The sequence below is a fragment of the Schistocerca gregaria genome, chromosome 5 (genome assembly GCF_023897955.1).
Source record: "Schistocerca gregaria isolate iqSchGreg1 chromosome 5, iqSchGreg1.2, whole genome shotgun sequence".
In the NCBI taxonomy this organism is placed as follows: domain Eukaryota; kingdom Metazoa; phylum Arthropoda; class Insecta; order Orthoptera; family Acrididae; genus Schistocerca; species Schistocerca gregaria.
Window position 1 is genome coordinate 264,475,014 of NC_064924.1, and position 18,035 is coordinate 264,493,048.

At 36.0% G+C, this 18,035-nt stretch overlaps 1 protein-coding gene across 1 annotated transcript in view; it reads right to left on the reverse strand.

Annotated features, from left to right (window-relative positions):
• Positions 1-5,050: 5,050 nt before the first annotated feature.
• The window catches only part of LOC126272562 (transmembrane 9 superfamily member 2), a 128,902-nt gene continuing 115,917 nt past the window's right edge, over positions 5,051-18,035 (reverse strand). Inside the window, exons 11-15 of the mRNA XM_049975484.1 lie at positions 15,205-15,364; positions 14,954-15,105; positions 11,477-11,588; positions 9,816-9,987; positions 5,051-5,998 (exon numbers count right to left, since the gene is read on the reverse strand). Of these exons, the coding sequence (XP_049831441.1) occupies positions 5,931-5,998; positions 9,816-9,987; positions 11,477-11,588; positions 14,954-15,105; positions 15,205-15,364 (664 nt within the window). The 3' untranslated portion in view covers positions 5,051-5,930. The remainder of the gene's footprint in view (positions 5,999-9,815; positions 9,988-11,476; positions 11,589-14,953; positions 15,106-15,204; positions 15,365-18,035) is intronic.

Below are 18,035 nucleotides of genomic sequence, written 5' to 3' on the forward strand. Positions count from 1 at the left end.
GAGCTTAAATTACAAACATATCTGATGTGCCGTTTCCCCAAACCTTCAGTTCTGAAAGATCCTTCAAAGTCAATTTTCAAAGCACAAATATATGGGGTCCATCGCGTCATGGACAAAGCTTTTTGTATACTTGTCCGAAATGGCAAGTCTTTGCAGAACCAGTTGTCAGAGCAGAATGTTGTCTACAGAACATCCTTCAAAGTGATACAAATAGCATACCTACTGACTGACAGGAACAGAATGACAACAGACCAACTAACACTTTTTCAAACATGCAAAGGTTAAAGGAAAGATCATATGATTCCATTTATGTTATTTGGACCAATTTCTGACTAATTCGTATAGTAATAAGTTGTAAGGTAACAAGATATTCCCTCTTGTTATGAATAATGTGTTTGTAGCTAAAATTATGCTACAAAGGCACCACTAGTTTGTGCTAACATATTGTTACTTCAACTGAAGTCTATTTTACACTACAACAAGCATCTTGTGCTACACATGCCACAACCCATGTATTTATAAACAGAGAAAATAACTGGTTGATTTATATTTGTGCCTATTTCCTTCCTTGTTTCAACCTTTTTCCATCACATTTTTATAGTCACAACATTGTACAAGAATACATTTGCATGCAACAACTCAAGCAATCTTTCTACTACTTCTGTCACCTTATACTCACTTGGCCACCACAGTCTCTAGAAAATCACACTCTGCAGCTTCCCACCACGGGCAAGGACAATTCAGTGTGGGTGCCCACCTCCTGTTTGACTGGAATGAAGCCACAGCACACAACAAACAGACTGGAATGAGTGGAATGCCCATGCGAGCTACCCACTACCTGTTTCACTGAGCTCCCAGTGGTTTTTAGCTGTAAGTAGAGTATTTTAAGAGCCTTATTCTCAAAGAAACATTCATTTTACATACAAAGACAAACATGAAAAAAATTACTTTTCAATGAAAGTAAAGTAGGTTAAAGTTGATTATTCATAGGTGTCAAATCCAAGCCTGTGCTGCATCTTCAACAACAATGACAACTATAGGGAAGGAAATTGGCCACTGCCTTGTTTAAAGAGCTATCCCAACATTCATCTTTCGTGAGGGTGGTGAGGAAGGGGAGGAGGGGGGAACCAGAATACATCAATCAAAATGGCAGAAGAGCTGCATGTCCCACCACCAGCTGAAGCCACAAGGTATCCTATGGTGTGTGTGTGTGTGTGTGTGTGTGTGTGTGTGTGTGTGTGTGTGTGTGTGTGTTCATCTATTTTTGACAAAGGCCTTCTTGGCTGAAAGCTCATTTTGTGACAGTCTTTTTGTTGTGCCTATCTGCAATTCAGCATCTCCGTTATATGGTGAGTAGCAACCATCCTTTCATTCCATCCTAGGTTTTCCATTGTTTGATTTGTATATTTTAAACATAATTCCAATTCACTCAGGGTTTCAGAAGCAACATGTGAAAAAAATATAATTTCTTCTTTCTTATAATAAAGCCTTTCTGGGGGGAGGGGTGATGGGGTGAGGCATGGTAAGAACATTTGGCAAAGATGACATCACTCTGATTCTGATAACAGTTGAGCATCACTTCACAAACCAGTTCACAACTTTAAGAAATAGGCTTGAATGGTTCAGTTGGTAAAGCACAGGCTGCAAAAGGCTAAGGTCTGAGTAACATCAGCACACACACTACGAAACATTAAAAGTTTCATTCTGTTAAAAGGCCAGACTCTAATTGTTCAACACAACTTCTATTCTGAGATTATATTATATTATATTAGATTAATACTAGTTCCATTGATCAAGAATACGATACTTCGTAATGATGTGGAATGAGTCTGAGGAAGGCATATGTACATTTTTATATAAAAATATTTGAATGTTCCTTTACTTCACATACTGCTTATTACTACTTTCTTCACTGTTCTGTCTACCAACACTGTTTCAAATTTATTTTTGTATTTTTTCTGTTGACAATTAGGACTTCTTGTTAAATTGTTCTTTCCCAGCACAATTTTACAAAAACTTCCAAATAATGTGTGCAGAGTATTTACATTTATTCAGATTGCATGTCTGTAACAATTATTTCATGGCACCAGCATTTTATGTATATGGTCACAGAGTCTTAATTTACTATCAAGAGAATTTACTGATTACTTTTCAATACAATTTTAACACAAGAAAATGCCTGATGAACTCCAATCTAAAATTTGCCTACCCCGCAATAAAATTAACATGGTGTTTCTGTCTTGTATTATTATGTCATGTACCAAAATATTTTATTCAAGTATGTGATCACATCAATTCATAGTTAATGTTCTACTAAGGTAACCCCAAATGACATACCAAAGAACATGCCTAAATTTTGAAAAATATAAATTCAGTAAACCTAACCTTAATAAATATATAAAAAGAGGTTTCATTTTGTAAATAGTTGATCAAACAATGAACCAAAAAAATGTTTCATTTTGAATATCTACTGTAACAGCTGTCACATATTATAAATTCCAAAGACACTTTAATAGAGTTAGTGATTACAGAGTCGAACAAATAAACAAGACATCTGTGATTTACTTAAGCAGTTAGGATTCAACACAAACTGAAGTATCTAAATTAACTTAAGGTTAAAAATAGTTGTTTTACATTATACAGTGATCAACATGCAACAGTTCTTAAAGAAAAGAAAAGAAAAGGAAAGGAAAGAAAAGAAAAGAGACAAAATGGATGCTTAGCTGCTTCTAAGTTTACTTTCTTATACATTTAATGCTAGAAAATTTCCACACTGACACACAGTATCTGCTTGTCTTATTTGTAACCAATCATACGTTATTTCCAATTACTTCTAAATTTTTAAAATGTCATTTGATAAAATATTCAGTAAGGCACACCTAAGTCTCCTAAAGTCACAGAAATGCTGGGTGCTACTTGTGGAGATTAATGGGTGGAGAAGAATATAATTTTTTTATGGAAGCTCATCTTTTCTTTATCGAGTTTTTGTGCCACAAATTCATGCTGAGACAATACACTATAAACCTCTCATAAAATTTTCTGTATAACGTTATACACAAAACGCATCTGAACTGTAGCACCAAAGTAGTGTGCGAACTGTATTGAGCTGTTTATGTTAATCATATGTAATGATTAACTTACACAAAGGACATCTGTTTTCAGATGCAAAAGAGGTATGCACAATTATACAAGTAAAGCGAATATTTTCAAACGTTTTGGGGCTCTGATATTTTCACCTGATTCAGAACACAACATAATCTGAACAGAGGGGGGAGGGCGTGGAAGTCTTCCGGAGTTCTTTGGACAAATAATTCCACATAAAGAGAAGCAAGTAATCTTTCTTAAGACAAGGTATCTCTTGATGATCTATTCACGTAAGAAATTGGAGGTGGTATTAAGTGTGGGGAGATGGGATGCTCTGCTCTCTCTGAACTGGCCACAATGAAGAAACAGCAAATCTCTGACTGTAACAACATTTTAATACCTGATTTTAAAAAAAATATGTTTTACTTTGCATTAATATTTCACAGGATCAAAATCGTGTTTATTTATATGCTGGTAAGAAGAGATCGTTTTATACTGAAACTGTCAACAAAACTGGCACCTGCATTCACAAGAAACAAACAACAAACACTCGTAACTTCTTTGTCAAGAGTGGACAACATAATTTTAATATGGAGATAAATGTGGCCAGACCATCTCCTCCAACCCACTCATATATTTGCCTATAATTCACCCATCATGACTTCACAAAGAATTTTATGAAATATTTGACAATTTTGTCTTTAACTGTGAATTACAGAAGTTTTTGTTTCATTTATGAGTCCATGAGGATAAGTCTACAACTTTTTCGTTTACATACAGTTTCTGATTCAGCATATGTAACCTCAAGGCATGGAAGCCAACACAACACTTTGACAGGCCTAAAGGAGATTCTCATACATATTACACAGTTAACAATTTAAATAATCTTTTTCTCTTTAATTCTAAATTTACAACAAATGAAAATGAAGCAACACCATTCAACATTAATAAAAGACAGATGAGACATAATGACGCACTGTGCAAGCTAAATGGTAGCTTCAGAAATAGTTAAAGAGTATAAACAAATGAATAAAGTTACTGATAATATATAAGAATACTGTGTTATTCCATCCTGGACTTTCTGTTGTTTGAAATAACTGATAAAGCTCTATTTTTAAAGAGTATATAATAAAAGAAAGGCAATGTTGAAGGAAGGTGGGATGTAAAAGCATAAATTTGTCGAAAACCTCCAACACAAAAAAAAATCTAGTACATGACACACTATTTGAAAAGGACACCCTGACAAACAACTTTGTAATTGTTGGAGAGATTCTCAGACATAACATCAGACTGTATTGTTCACACTTCACGATGTTTGAACAAATCTAAGCATGCTGAAATCATATTAATTACAAGGGACAATGCAACAATTTTTTGCACCTTGGATTCCACAACCAACAGCCCATTTTCATTGCCCTTTAAACATGCTATACTGTTATCCAGGTACCAATAATTGATGCCTGCACATTACATGTATCATTGTGACAATTAGTGCCTTCCTCGGGCCATACACTAAGTCAGTATCATTGCCCGCTGATGTAAAACATGTGCTTCACTGCAATCCAAACATGTGCTTCACTGCAATGTTGTGAAGTTTCAACGACATCATATGATGCACCATTTGGGTATAAACAGTGTCAGGAAGGTATCTAAGGTCTCAATTTCATCACTGTTTATTTTGGTCTGTCCCATCAGTTTCATTTTCATTATAATTCCCATTTGTTTCTCTTCCACCACTTCGCACATTCCTCTATGCCATTTTTTACTTTTACTCTAAACAAAGGATACATGTTTCATTACACTTTGTACAAGATCTGGCAATGTAATGTTAGTGCTGAATCTTGGGCTACAGTGTGGATAAATTTCAATTTTTACCTCACTTAAAATTACAAATAAATAACTATGTCTACTGAAAGTTCCTTTACTTTCAAAATTTTTTCCTTTCATGGTTTTTTTCTGTAAACACACACACACACACACACACACACACACACACACACACACACACACACACTAGCACTACTGAAAGTTTCTTTAGTTTCAAAATTCTTTTCCTTCCTGCTTTTTTTTTCTTTAAACACACACACACACACACACACACACACACACACACACACACACACACACACACACACACACATTCTTTTCTTCACAACTGCAGGCACTTTACGGCAACGGAAGGTCATTCTCACTAGCTGCATCATCTTTTCAGTTTAAGGAGAATATGTAATCCAAAAGCTAAAGAAACAATCATGTGTGCTAAATGTGGTATGTTCACTGCAGAGAACTCTTTCTGTAATGTGGACTATGATGTATCTTCTTCGCAGCTACATATATTCCATACTAAATTTTCATTGTCCTTTTAATTTAGTTCATCCGAGGTATATTTAAGCGCAACAAAAAATATGCATAATATTAAGGAAAAAAGTTTAAAACACACAGTTCCATGGAAGAAAGCATAGGTCTATGTAGTGCCCAATGAATGGCTTCTCGTTATACACTTTGTAAAATTATTATTATTTTTACAAAACCTATAATACAATGGTGCAACCTCTTACAGTATTAAATTTATTTCTTTTGCTACTCTTAATATTAGTATCAGCCAGCAGTACAGCACTGCAGTTATACAAAAGAATTTGAAGTACATCAGACATCAGAAAATATTTCTGTTATAGTCCATATTAAGAACCAGCACTAATGTCCCTATAGTGAGCATTCTTTACAAAACCACCTCTCATACTTTACAGACATTCTAGCACTTTTTAAAGCACTTTTGACATCAATTCACTTTTCTTGACTTCACTTCTATTCAATACAGAGTACCATTATCACTGAAGGACTTCACTTCAATCAACTTTAACTACACTGTAGATCTTCCTTACAAACCAGAAGCAGGCAAAAAATCCAATGGTTCCTGGAAAACAAAAAGGATACAGATATTTTCAACTTCAAGTCTTACAGTCATATTTGTGTGTGTGTGTGTGGGGGGGGGGGGGTGTAGATCTTCATTTGGCAGGAGTTTCATTATTACCAAATATTTGCAATGTAATTAGAAATCAACAGAAGCATTATAACGTGAGCCTGAAAATAAGACTCAATTTTTTTTTTCCTTTTACACCAGTAAGGCAGATCAATAATTTGTCAGCCCACTGAAGAAGACAAATTTCAATTTCTTTGTTGGATATGCAACTGCTGTATGTGGTATTAAATTTTCAACAAACTGATATATATATTTTTTTTTTTAGAAACATATAGAGAGATAATTTAGCTTGGAGTTGTATTTTTATCTGAAGTTATACCACAAATGTATTCTCACTATCTGCTTGTATCAATGTGTGAATGCTATGTTTTGAAATATCCATTATTATACTATTACCAAACTGAAACTGATTACATTTAGTAAGAGACTGTTTAAGCAGTTGTTAAGAGTAATGTCTACCCAAATTCAATGCAGCAAACTAAAATTCAGTGATCTTAGCCAATTCTTCATCTGAAAACTGTGGTTCATGTAATGTCAATTTTTAATTTTTTATGAGTTATGAAAGTTCTATAGCAACAATAAAATTAATACAAACGTAAGAACCGAACAAGCTGTAGCATACTTGTCAATGAAATGGAACAACTTGCATGAGTCCCTAGGAAAGTGGTCCGTAATTAAAAATTTACGAAGCACTAATACAGCTGTTAAAAAATCATTTACTGTTGCCCTTTACCCCAACTTCAGTCAGCTCTAAGTAATTGTGGTCTTTCTCCACAATGAAATCAAATTTCTAATTCACACTAAATTCTTCCACTTTGGGCACCTATCGGTTTTTATTAAAAGTTACTTTGTTAGAAGTTATTAAAGTTTCAATATTCCTCAAAACAATTTCAGTTCATTTAATTCTTTCTTCTCATTTGCAGAACATATCTATAAAACCAAAAATATGATGTATACCTGTTTTTATTTAGACTAGTAATACAATCAAGGAAAAATGCTAAACAAACAGAAGCCCTTATTCTGCAGCACAGCAATTTAATGAGATAGAATACGAGGTTCTGGATTGTGGATCAAGAGTAAACTAAACTTACTATGCAAATGATGAAGCAAAAGCCAATAATCATCATGCTCAAACTTTACTAACTATAATCACTTGAATGAAGTACAATGACTGTTCAGTCAGAGACTAATAATAGTATCAAAAACGAAATATAGGAATGTGTGTTGAAGAGTTCACTCGGGAACAAAATGAGAATCACTAAAGGTTTCTTAAATTATGCACTCTTTATTTCTGTCAGTTTTCCTTTTCACGTCTGATGTTTGTTCTGAGGGCCGGTGGAGTTTCGAACCATTTTGGCAGTTGGCAGAGCCAACAGTGTCAAATTGGCATCTACATATGACTGACATTACAAACAGTGTACTGCTATTGAATTCTTGAGTGCAGAGGAAGAAAAAGTGGTGAACATCAATAAACGTTAATGTGTAGTGTATGATGATTCTGCAGTTGATAGGAATACAGTTGGGGTAAAGAAAGTTACAGCCTCAGGAAATACAGAAACATAGCTTCATGATCAGCCATGCTTGGGCATCCTGTCACAGCCACTGGTCCACACACGATGAATCGAACAGAGGCCATTACTTGTGCCAAATGGTGCATCACAACTCGACAATTGGCTCTACAGTTGTCGGTTAGCATTGGAAGCGCATCTGCAATGATTGAGGCTCTTGGGTATTCAAAGAGGTGAGTGGTATCATCCTCATTCACCACTAAAGAAGACATTCACAACAACCCCTCTGCCGGAAAATTCATGGTGACCGTCATCTGGGATTGTGTTGGCGTCATTCTCGTGGATGTGACGCCAAGAATGTCAACCATCAATTCACAGGCATATGTGAAGACTCTGAATAAATTCAAGAACTGTTTCAGACGTGTTCGATCGGACAAGAATCCAGCAGAAATCTTGCTCCAACACAATAACACAGCCCACACACAAGTCTGAGAAACCAGGAACACATCATCAAATTGGGTTGGACATCACTGCCTCATCCATCCTACAGTTCAGGCCTAGCACACTCTGACTTCCATTTCTTTGGGTCGCTTAAAGATTCTCTATGGGGAACACACTTTGAAGGTGATGAGAGTGTCAGTGATGTAGTGAAAATGAGGCTACGCCTATGGGACAAGAGCTTTTACCAGCAGGGAATACATGCTCTTCCATAATGTTGGCGTACAGACATAGAAAAATAGGACATGGACAAGACATGTTGATCCATATTGTCACCAAATTCTGACTCTTAACAATAAATATGTTCTGAGAAAAAAAATTATTGAATGACCCTCATAAATAACATATAATACTACTTTCTCTTCCATTTGAAATATTTCTTCCTCTCCATTCAGTCTGTTAGGAAGAAAGCTTCCCAATGATATATTCTGTAAGTGACTTTGTAGCCTTCGGATATGTATGTCAGCTTTATTAAGAGTTAAAGGACAATCCTTTACTTGTCTTTAATCAGTGCTTCCGTCTTTACCTTGAAGTCACATACATCCAGAACAAAACAAAACCCTCTCCTTAAAGATTCCATTTTCATTGTCAACAACAAATAGATTGGGCTCTACGAGTCAGATTTATTTACTCAAGCTCTACACAGATTTATGCCAACAAAACTGTAAGTGAAATTTCTAGTTCCAAGGTAAGGATCATTTATAAAATATTCATGTGCAGGAACTCTCATAAGTTCTATACTTCTGGAAAAGTAACTGAATTTGAATAACGTTAATCAGTAAGAGATAAATTTTACTAACAGCATAGAACATACAACTCAAGTACAAGAGGATAAAATCTATCACTTTCGAAAAGCAGGTCTTTTGTCTTGAATACACTGAATAGGCACAATTTCGGTAAAAGAACTACAAGGACATGCTGAAAAGCAATGCCTCTGAATTTTGTGAAAACTCTTAAACATTTTTAAATAAAACAAAAAATATTATCAGACTACACATTTATTCTCCATTTCTCAACATGGTCACCCTGGATTTCTCAACATAGTCACTCTGCCATTGGACACATTTCTCCCAACAAGAGACCAGTTTGCTGATACCATCACTGTAGAATGTTTGACTTAGTTGATGGAGCCACAACCTCAGCTTTGCTTGCGCTGTTTCGTCACAATCAAAGTCCTCAAAGGTCTATTTAAGTTTTGAGAATAGACGCGCATCAAATGTGAACTCAAAGCATCAAATTATTGTAGATGTCACAGCACTCATGTGCAGCCTGGCATTGTCGTACTGAAGGAGGGTGTGCTCCATGCGTGAGTGAACTCTTTAAATTTGAAACTAGATTACAGCATGCTGTTTCTCCCGCAATGACACATTACACACTGCTATGTTACACACAAGAATTAAGAGACCTCTAGTGGCAGAGGTCTGCAAATATGTAGACACCAAGAATAAAGATGTAGACTGTTAATAATGTTTGTTTTATTTTAAAAGCTTTAAAAGTTTTCACATAAAAAATTTGGAGACATTACTTTCAGCATGCTCTTCTAACAGTGTACAGAAAATAAAACAATCAAGTGTTATCACTTTGCTCGAATTATCTTATTGTTATAATATACCCTATTATCCACATTCCCCTTTCCGAGCAACATATGGGCTTTCATTAACTACATAAAAAATTTACAAATTTAAAAGACAGTATTTACAGAGTATAGAATGGAACTGAAATGAGATGTTTAATAATATACATACCTGTGAGTAGGAAAAACAGGAAAACCATGATTAAAGTATATCCAAAGTACAGGAAGGTTGATGCAGCATCCTCAATGTTCAGTTTTGTTACGAAATAATGGATACAATAGACAAACAAGTAAAATGCTGTGAAGCCACTCGTGAGAAAACTGCGCCACCACCAGTGATAATCCTAAAAAAGAAGAAGAAGTGCCCCTTTTATTCTACAACATGTAAAACAACTATGTGATGATGAGTATTACCCACAATACGTAACATACAAACTAACTTTCTGACAGTGATTATGCCAATGTGCACTTTCTTCTACACAGATGTGAATTTGTCAAATGTCAAAGCAAAAAACATGGCTCCAGTCAAACAGGTCAACAGCCAAATATATTTAAAAACACAAAATATCATAGAAAATGTGTCATAATAAAAGTAAAAACTGCACATCACAATGCCAACATAAAGCAGAGAAAATGTTATTTTTCCATTTGCAAATATACTCTATTACAACCATTAGCCTTTTCTTCGAACTGGTCATTGCCAATAACTCTCTATTAATAAACTGGACTTTGAAACTGATCTTACTTATCCTTTTCTCTGCCTTGTATCTCTCTTTACCAGCAGCAGCTGGAATTATATTAGTGAATCTTTTACATTTTGATGGTTTTTATTCTTTAAAATTTTACTTCCTTACCTACTGTTTTACCTATTTTCTATGTCCCCATTACATAATGAAGAAATTCTTAAGAATTCGAAAGCTGAGAATAAAATGGACCTTTTAACACTGTCATCTTTTTTCTTATATTGGGTAAGATACTTATACAATGAACTATATTTAGTTTTTACAATCTACTATGCATACACTACTTCTTTGTATTACTTACTGACTACTATTGTAATTGTTGACTAGTTTATTAGCCTGTTTTAGCTCCATAATAGCATAAAAATTAATCAACATTTTATAACCAACCAAATATTCTGCCCTATCCTGCTATATCTACCAATTCCTTGCATACCTAGGGAACAGGTTTTTTTTTGTCCCCCCCCCCCCCCTCCAGATTTGTTGCTGCTCCTCGCCAAACAAGTCGCTGAACTGCTTGCAAAACTAAGCTTTTTCCAAAGCCTGTGTTATTTTTTCTGCCAAATTAATTTTTTTACAAATTTCTTTGTTTTTGCTACATTCATATTTTCTGGCAAAGTCACTGTTGTTTTTTGCCAAACTGGGATCTATTTTCGTCATCATATCAAAGTTCATTAGGTGGAAGTGAAGTGTCATTTTAAAATGATACATGAACCTGAACCTTGAGAATGTTTGAAAACAAAATGCAATTTTAACTCTTAATATTTAGTGAAGGCAAATATTAGCAAACATTGCTGTCCTCAGACAGATAACATTTTTATACAGTACAATTGCAAACTGTGAAATTTTGTTAAAAGCACCAATTCATGTTAATTCTCTAAAAATTGCTAATTTTGTGTTATTTTCCACATTATCATTTTCGCGAAGTTTTCCTGTCCTGAAGTATACCACATGCAAGGTATTTATATCGACCTTAAATACAATGGATACTGAGATTTGTGTGTGAACTATATGACAGACTGAATGAAACAGAATTAGAACAAATACCACAAACTGTTTTTAATTAGTCTAGTCATCTCACAATCCAACTTACCTCAGCACACAGATGGAAGTAACACAGCAAAATAGTTGTCTCTGAACAAGTGATAACAAGTATGATGAACACAAGGAAGAGGAATCCAAACATGTAGTACATCTGGCTGGACCTGTACAAAAATTCACATTTACTACACCAAGTCCAAAACACCACATTATTAAAAACCTGACTACAATATTACAGCAAAGCAAATTCCATGTTGGAAACAATGGAAAGAAAACAGGACAGTTAATCACTCTACTCTTGTTGATTCATGGGCTGTACATGGACACACTTAAAACAGAAAATCATATCAGCTTTTGTTATTTTTGCAATATTAATATAACAACCTTGCTGCTCCTGTTAAGATTTTTTCCATAAACAGGAGAGGCCCATTAACTCCATGACGCTGAACTCAGTTGAGTGTCTTCCATAATTAATGGATACTGTGGGATTATCTGACACCAATTTCTAACATTGCAATGATTGAAACTTCCTGGCAGATCAAAACTGTGTGCCGGACCAGGACTCGAACTCGGGACCTTTGCCTTTCGTGGGCAAGTGCTCTACCAATTGAGCTACCCAAGCATGACTCACGCCCCATCCTCACAGCTTTACTTCTGCCAGAACCTTGTCTCCTACCTTCCAAAACTTTGTAGAAGCTCTCCTGCGAACCTTGCAGAACTAGCACTCCTGAAAGAAAGGATATTGCGGAGACATGGCTTAGCCGCAGCCTAGGGGATGTTTCCAGAATGAGATTTTCACTCTGCAGTGGAGTGTACGCTGATAAGAAACTTCCTGGCAGATTAAAACTGTGTGCTGGACCGAGACTCGAACTCGGGACCTTTGCCTTTTGCAGGCAAGTGCTCTCATTCTGATTGCAATGATTAATTTATGAGAAGGATTAAACCAATGAGTCATCAAAACAGTTCATTATTTACAATAACTACATTCATTAATGTCCTTTAAAAATGTGATGCAAAATACTTTTGCCCACATAAACAACATGTTTGTATAGTTTTCAATAATTCAAGGAGTAAGTGTAACCATTTAACATATTGTAGAGATGCTGAACAGTTTACAGGTATGTAACCAAGAATACCTGCGCTTTTGGACACCCTGTCCTCTTCTGGAGCTCTCTCTCTCTCTCTCTCTCTCTCTCTCTCTCTCTCTCTCTCTCTCTCTCACACACACACACACACACACACACACACACACACACACACACACACACACACACACACACAGAGAGAGAGAGAGAGAGAGAGAGAGAGAGAGAGAGAGAGAGAGAGAGAGAGAGAGAGAGAGAGAGAGAGAGAGAACGAACTACATTGTTCCGACAATGGAGCCCCTCTGGGATGAGCGAGTGTGTCATGGGAAGTAAGAGAGAGATGAAAAGACGCAGGGAGGGAGGGTTGGTTGACAGCTAGAAAAGAGGCAACAAGGGAATGAAACACAAATGCGGCACCATTTACCTCACCCTGGTGCATGGAGGGGAGTTGCATGTGGAACACCAAGTAGTGAAGTAGGTTGAGAGGGGAGTGGCAGTGGAAATAGAGGAATAGGGATACCGTGGAGAGGGAAGTGTGCAGACTAATGGGATCAACAGGGGACATAAGAAAAGGGGTATAAGACAGGTCTGCTGCAGATTGAGGCGAGGGAGACTGCATAATCAAATGATGTGATGTAAGGGCAATTCCTGCCTATGTAACACAGGGGTAAGGGTGGTGGGGAGCCAAAGAATTAAGATGGAACAGGTTATCAAGCAGCCATTAAAGTCAAGCATAGCAGCATTGTCTAGCATTAATTGGTCAACTTTGCTTTTAATCACAGTTTGGCAATGGCCGTTCATTGAGGTTGGCTACTAGTTTGGTAGTTGTACCTACATAAAAGCCAGCGCAGGATTTACAGTGGAGTTTGGAGTTTTTCCACTGTTTTACAGTGAAGCTTATATATTATACGATTCCTTCCACAGGTGATTCTGCCTCTAACAGGGACAATAGTAGGATTTGCTGACTGGGTACTTGGAAAGGGCCTTGCATCTGGATGTTCCACAGTGATAGGACACACATGGCAAGGGGTAGGGGATAAGTGGTGATTGTGATGTATGCATGGATCAAAATATTTTGTAGACTGGGTAGGCAGCATAATACCACTTGGGAAGAATTGTGGTATGGATGTTTCTCCTTTCCGAGCATGGTGATAGGTAGGCAAAGCCACGGTGAGTGATGTGGTCAAGTTTTTACACTTTAGGGCGATGATGGGTAATAAAAGGACTCATCCTTTGCAAATGGTTTGTGGGGAGGATTGGAGATATGTGTGCATATAGCACTTGATGATAAACTGAACCCTCTGCTACACCATTCTGATACATGCTTATCCTTGTTGGTTTTCCCATTTTTCAGGCTCAAACTTGCTATTTGTTGATTTACTATATAACAATACTCTTCTTCTGTCCGTACTCTGTCATCCTAATCCAACTAACAGTGCTACAGGTTCTCTCTGTGCTCACAAATACAATGACCCATTTCTTTCTTCCCTTCCAAACATGAAGGTCAGAATTGCTTCTTTAACTTCCCTGAAGAGGTGGCGAATGAGCGGCAATTTCAATTTTTCTCTTACTCTCCTGAATCTTGTGCAAATCAAAATTTCACAATAATTTTTGCTGTTTCAGCAGTGACCTTCCCGACATTAAAAATTTCCTTACTTACTACCTTCCCCTCTTATACCAAATAACAGTTAATGCTTTTTCTTGGAGCAGAGGTCACAGCCTCAAAGAGTTTATGCTTCACATGTTTTTTAAATATGTATGACTGTCTTTGTACGTCTGCTCTTCTTCTTTTGGTTTTCACCTTACCAGTCATAACGAATAGGTTGCAATTTCACATTATAATTGAAAGTGTGTGTGTCTTTGGCACTCAGTTACGAGGTACCTATATATTTATCTCAGCAAGATGATAGCTCTTCACATTTCCCAGTCTGGGATTTTTAAATGAAATTCCTGTTAACACTTATAATTACTCACACCTTCTCATTTCAAGTTTCTTCCACTCAGACTATATTCACAGACAGCTTAGACTTCTTTGCCCTCTACTCTCATGTCATTACTTCTTTCCAATGTGGTAATACTGTCATCCAAAGTCACATATTTCACAAGATCCTCACAGCCTCTGTTTTAGTTTTACCAGCTTCTGATGCAAGTATATAAACATGTATAATGCTAGTTAGTACTGTGTACTGATAGTTTTGGCTTCAATTTAGTCCTGAGGGAACAGTGTTGCATGGTGTAATTCAACTACCTAAAATTCACAATGAAAACCTGTTGGGAAAAAAACCAACTACCGTGCAAGCAGTAACAATTCACAGTCAATGCTGACCTGTAATGAAAACATTTGCACACAATGTGATGCTAGTAACATAGACATAACTTTGCACAAGTTAACAAAAATAATTATTAGAAGTACCACTGAAAAACTTACAACACAAAACACATACCAAATAGAATTAAGGATGAAAAACAGCTGAATAAAGATGCACCCAAATGGGAGAACACCACCCATTATTATTCCTGGCAATGGTTGTGTATAAATGCTTTGTTCAGGAATCTTTCGTGGGATCTGATTTGTCCTAACCGGATGCTCAATAGCCTGCAATAATAAAAGAAATAGCACGGATAAATAAATTAAAAATGAAACACACAATTTGTCTACCTTGAAACCATGGAAAACTGAAGAGAAACTACTTACTCGTTTTCTAAATCCAAAATAAGCTCCAATGAATGTGAGTGGAACAGAAACACCAAACCATAGAGCGAGCAGAGCAACCAGAGTGCTAAATGGAACAGCTGCAGAGCTGCCCTTGCCCCACAGAATAAGGTCCATAACAAAAAATAAGCAGAACACAACTCTGTGAACAAATTAAAAAAAGCATTTTACTGTTTCAAAGTAACACCTGCAAGATTATGCAGTCAGTCTCAAGGCTTGTGGTACAACGAGAGAAAATACTACTTTTACTGAAAATCCGTACTTACTGCAATGAATAGAAAAGACAGAAACAAAATTTTACAAGTGTTTAATATATTTATTAATTTCAACAAACAGTCATGGTCAAACATCAGCCAATATGGCCATACACATGTCTTTTTTTTTTCCTCCTACACCTACAGTAATAATGTTTGCGTCCATAAATTTCAGGTATTATGTATTGTCTTTTTTGTTCATCCTAGCTAAAACATACTTCATACTTTAACTGAACAAGCATTTCAGTCTTCATTCACTATCTGTTATGTAACTACCAAACTTTTACTTGATCACTTATTTTATTTTTAAAACGGTATGATGTAAAGACTAAGACCTAGCAGCTAATTATTAGGGCCAAATCAGTAGTAATCTAGTAAAATTTGTGATTTATGTTAAAGTGTTTTCTAAGTTACAGAAAAAATGAAAGCACACAAGGGGCATATTTATTTTGACAAAAAACACAAAAAGATGGCATTCAATGTCAATATCAGAATGAAATTACGAATGACATAAAACATGATATCTGACTGTATTTTGCATTACAATAAAACAAGGCTCATGTAGACCATAGTGGCCAACTAATGGGCAACTACCTTTTGAGATGAGGGAAATAAAGTGGTGGAAAAAAGTTTTTTCCCTCGGCTTTTCAGATGATGGTCATAAATTAGTATGTTTTTTACACAAAGTTGAGGCCTACTAATAAACATCTTATTGAGTCATTATTGAATCAGTTAAGGCTTTGTTGAATAAAGGTAGTTTGCTTGAATCAACTTACGAATGACATAAAACATGATATCTGACTGTATTTTGCATTACAATAAACACCAGCAAACACACTCAGTGGAAGACATTTTCCAAAACTGAGTCCAGCTTCAGGAAAGTCTTAAATGGCTCAGAGAACATATAAAGTTTGTGCAGAAAGAAGCAAGACAAGATCCAGCAAAGAGACAAGAAGAGGTACCAAGTACTACTGTGAAGGATGTGATGGATGGTTTAACAGAAGGCTTCAAAATTTTTCAGTGAAGAAAATCACATTTTCTAACAGTTTTATTTTTACAACAATCCCACAGTATTATTTTTAGTGCCAAATAATTTTAATCTTATCACGTTTAAGGAAATTAAAGATGAAAAAATTGCGTTTTTGTTGTGAAAGCAACACATTTTCATTTCTATACAAAAACAATTGTCTCTGATGTAAGTCTATGTTTTTTTGAAACGCTACATAGAAAAATGACTCCTCTTTCAAATGCAGTAAACTTATCTAAGTTCTGTGCAGTGGAACCAACAACGCCAATTTCAGAAGGGGGGGGGGGGGGGGGGGGAACTGAGAAAATGCACAGTATCTGCCAGTTGAATGACACCCTAACTGCCCAGTCCTGAATGTGATACGATAGTTAAGGAATTGTTTGTAGATAAGGGAACAGTATTACTGATTTCTCCACCCTATAGTGCTGAACAAAATACTGCGGCCGAACATGAAAACACAATAATTGTTAAATACATCGATGAAAATAGTCAATTTTTGAAAATATAATGTAATTGGATAGATTAAAAATTCTACTCATATGTATAAAAGGTATTACAGTTTGCAAGTTTTCAGAGCCAAAGGCTCCTTCTTCATGAAGAAGGGGTGAAGAGGAAGGAAGTGGGATGAAGGTGAAAGACTAGTGAGGATTAGGAAAAGGGGGAGAGTTTGGAAAAGTTGCCCAGAATGCCAGGTCAGGAGAGACTGACTGGACGAGATGAGAAGGAAAGACTGATGTTTAGGGACTGCACCAGATGAGATTTCAAAACCTGAGAGCTTAAAGCTGAAAGATATGGTAATATGCAAGACAGAGATTGTTTATGTTGTATGTTCTATGCTTAATCCAAGTAAACTACTGAAAGGATTGTGGGCACAAACTTGCAATAGAGCAGTCTACATATTAAATCCTACTAGAAGGTCTTAATCTTCAGATAAAATCTACAAGTAGGAAAACATGGATTATCGCAGAATTTTTGGCACAGATTGCTATCTTCACATAAACAAATATTTTCTCTCAAAGTTAGATAACAAGGCTGTTTTTGGACAATTTGTTGTGTATGTAAATTACAAAGATGGAGTTATAGCCACGATTCCTTCTAGAAGGAAAGCAGTCCTGAGTCTTGATATAAAATTTATGCTAGAAGTAGTTTGTAGTTTCCGAAATGATCACATTGAATTTAAAATTTCTTGGCAAGAATTTCCAAGCCTGAAATGGTTTGAAACGGTAGCTGATGCAGAAGAAGTCAAATGACATTCACAAATTGCTTCTGGAGAAGTTCAAAGTGATAAAAAATTCAGTGCACATGATTGTGGAAGAGATTTAGCATCAAGTGACTGTAACAATCAACAGAATTCCTTAAAGCACAAACTTCCGAATTTTCTGAAGCATATAAATTGGAGAACAGAAGCCAACAAAGAAAACTAAACTACCATATTTACTCGAATCGAAGCCGCACTTGAATCTAAGCCGCACCTAAAAAATGAGACTCGAAATCAAGGGAAAAAAAATTTCCCGAATCTAAGCCACACCAGA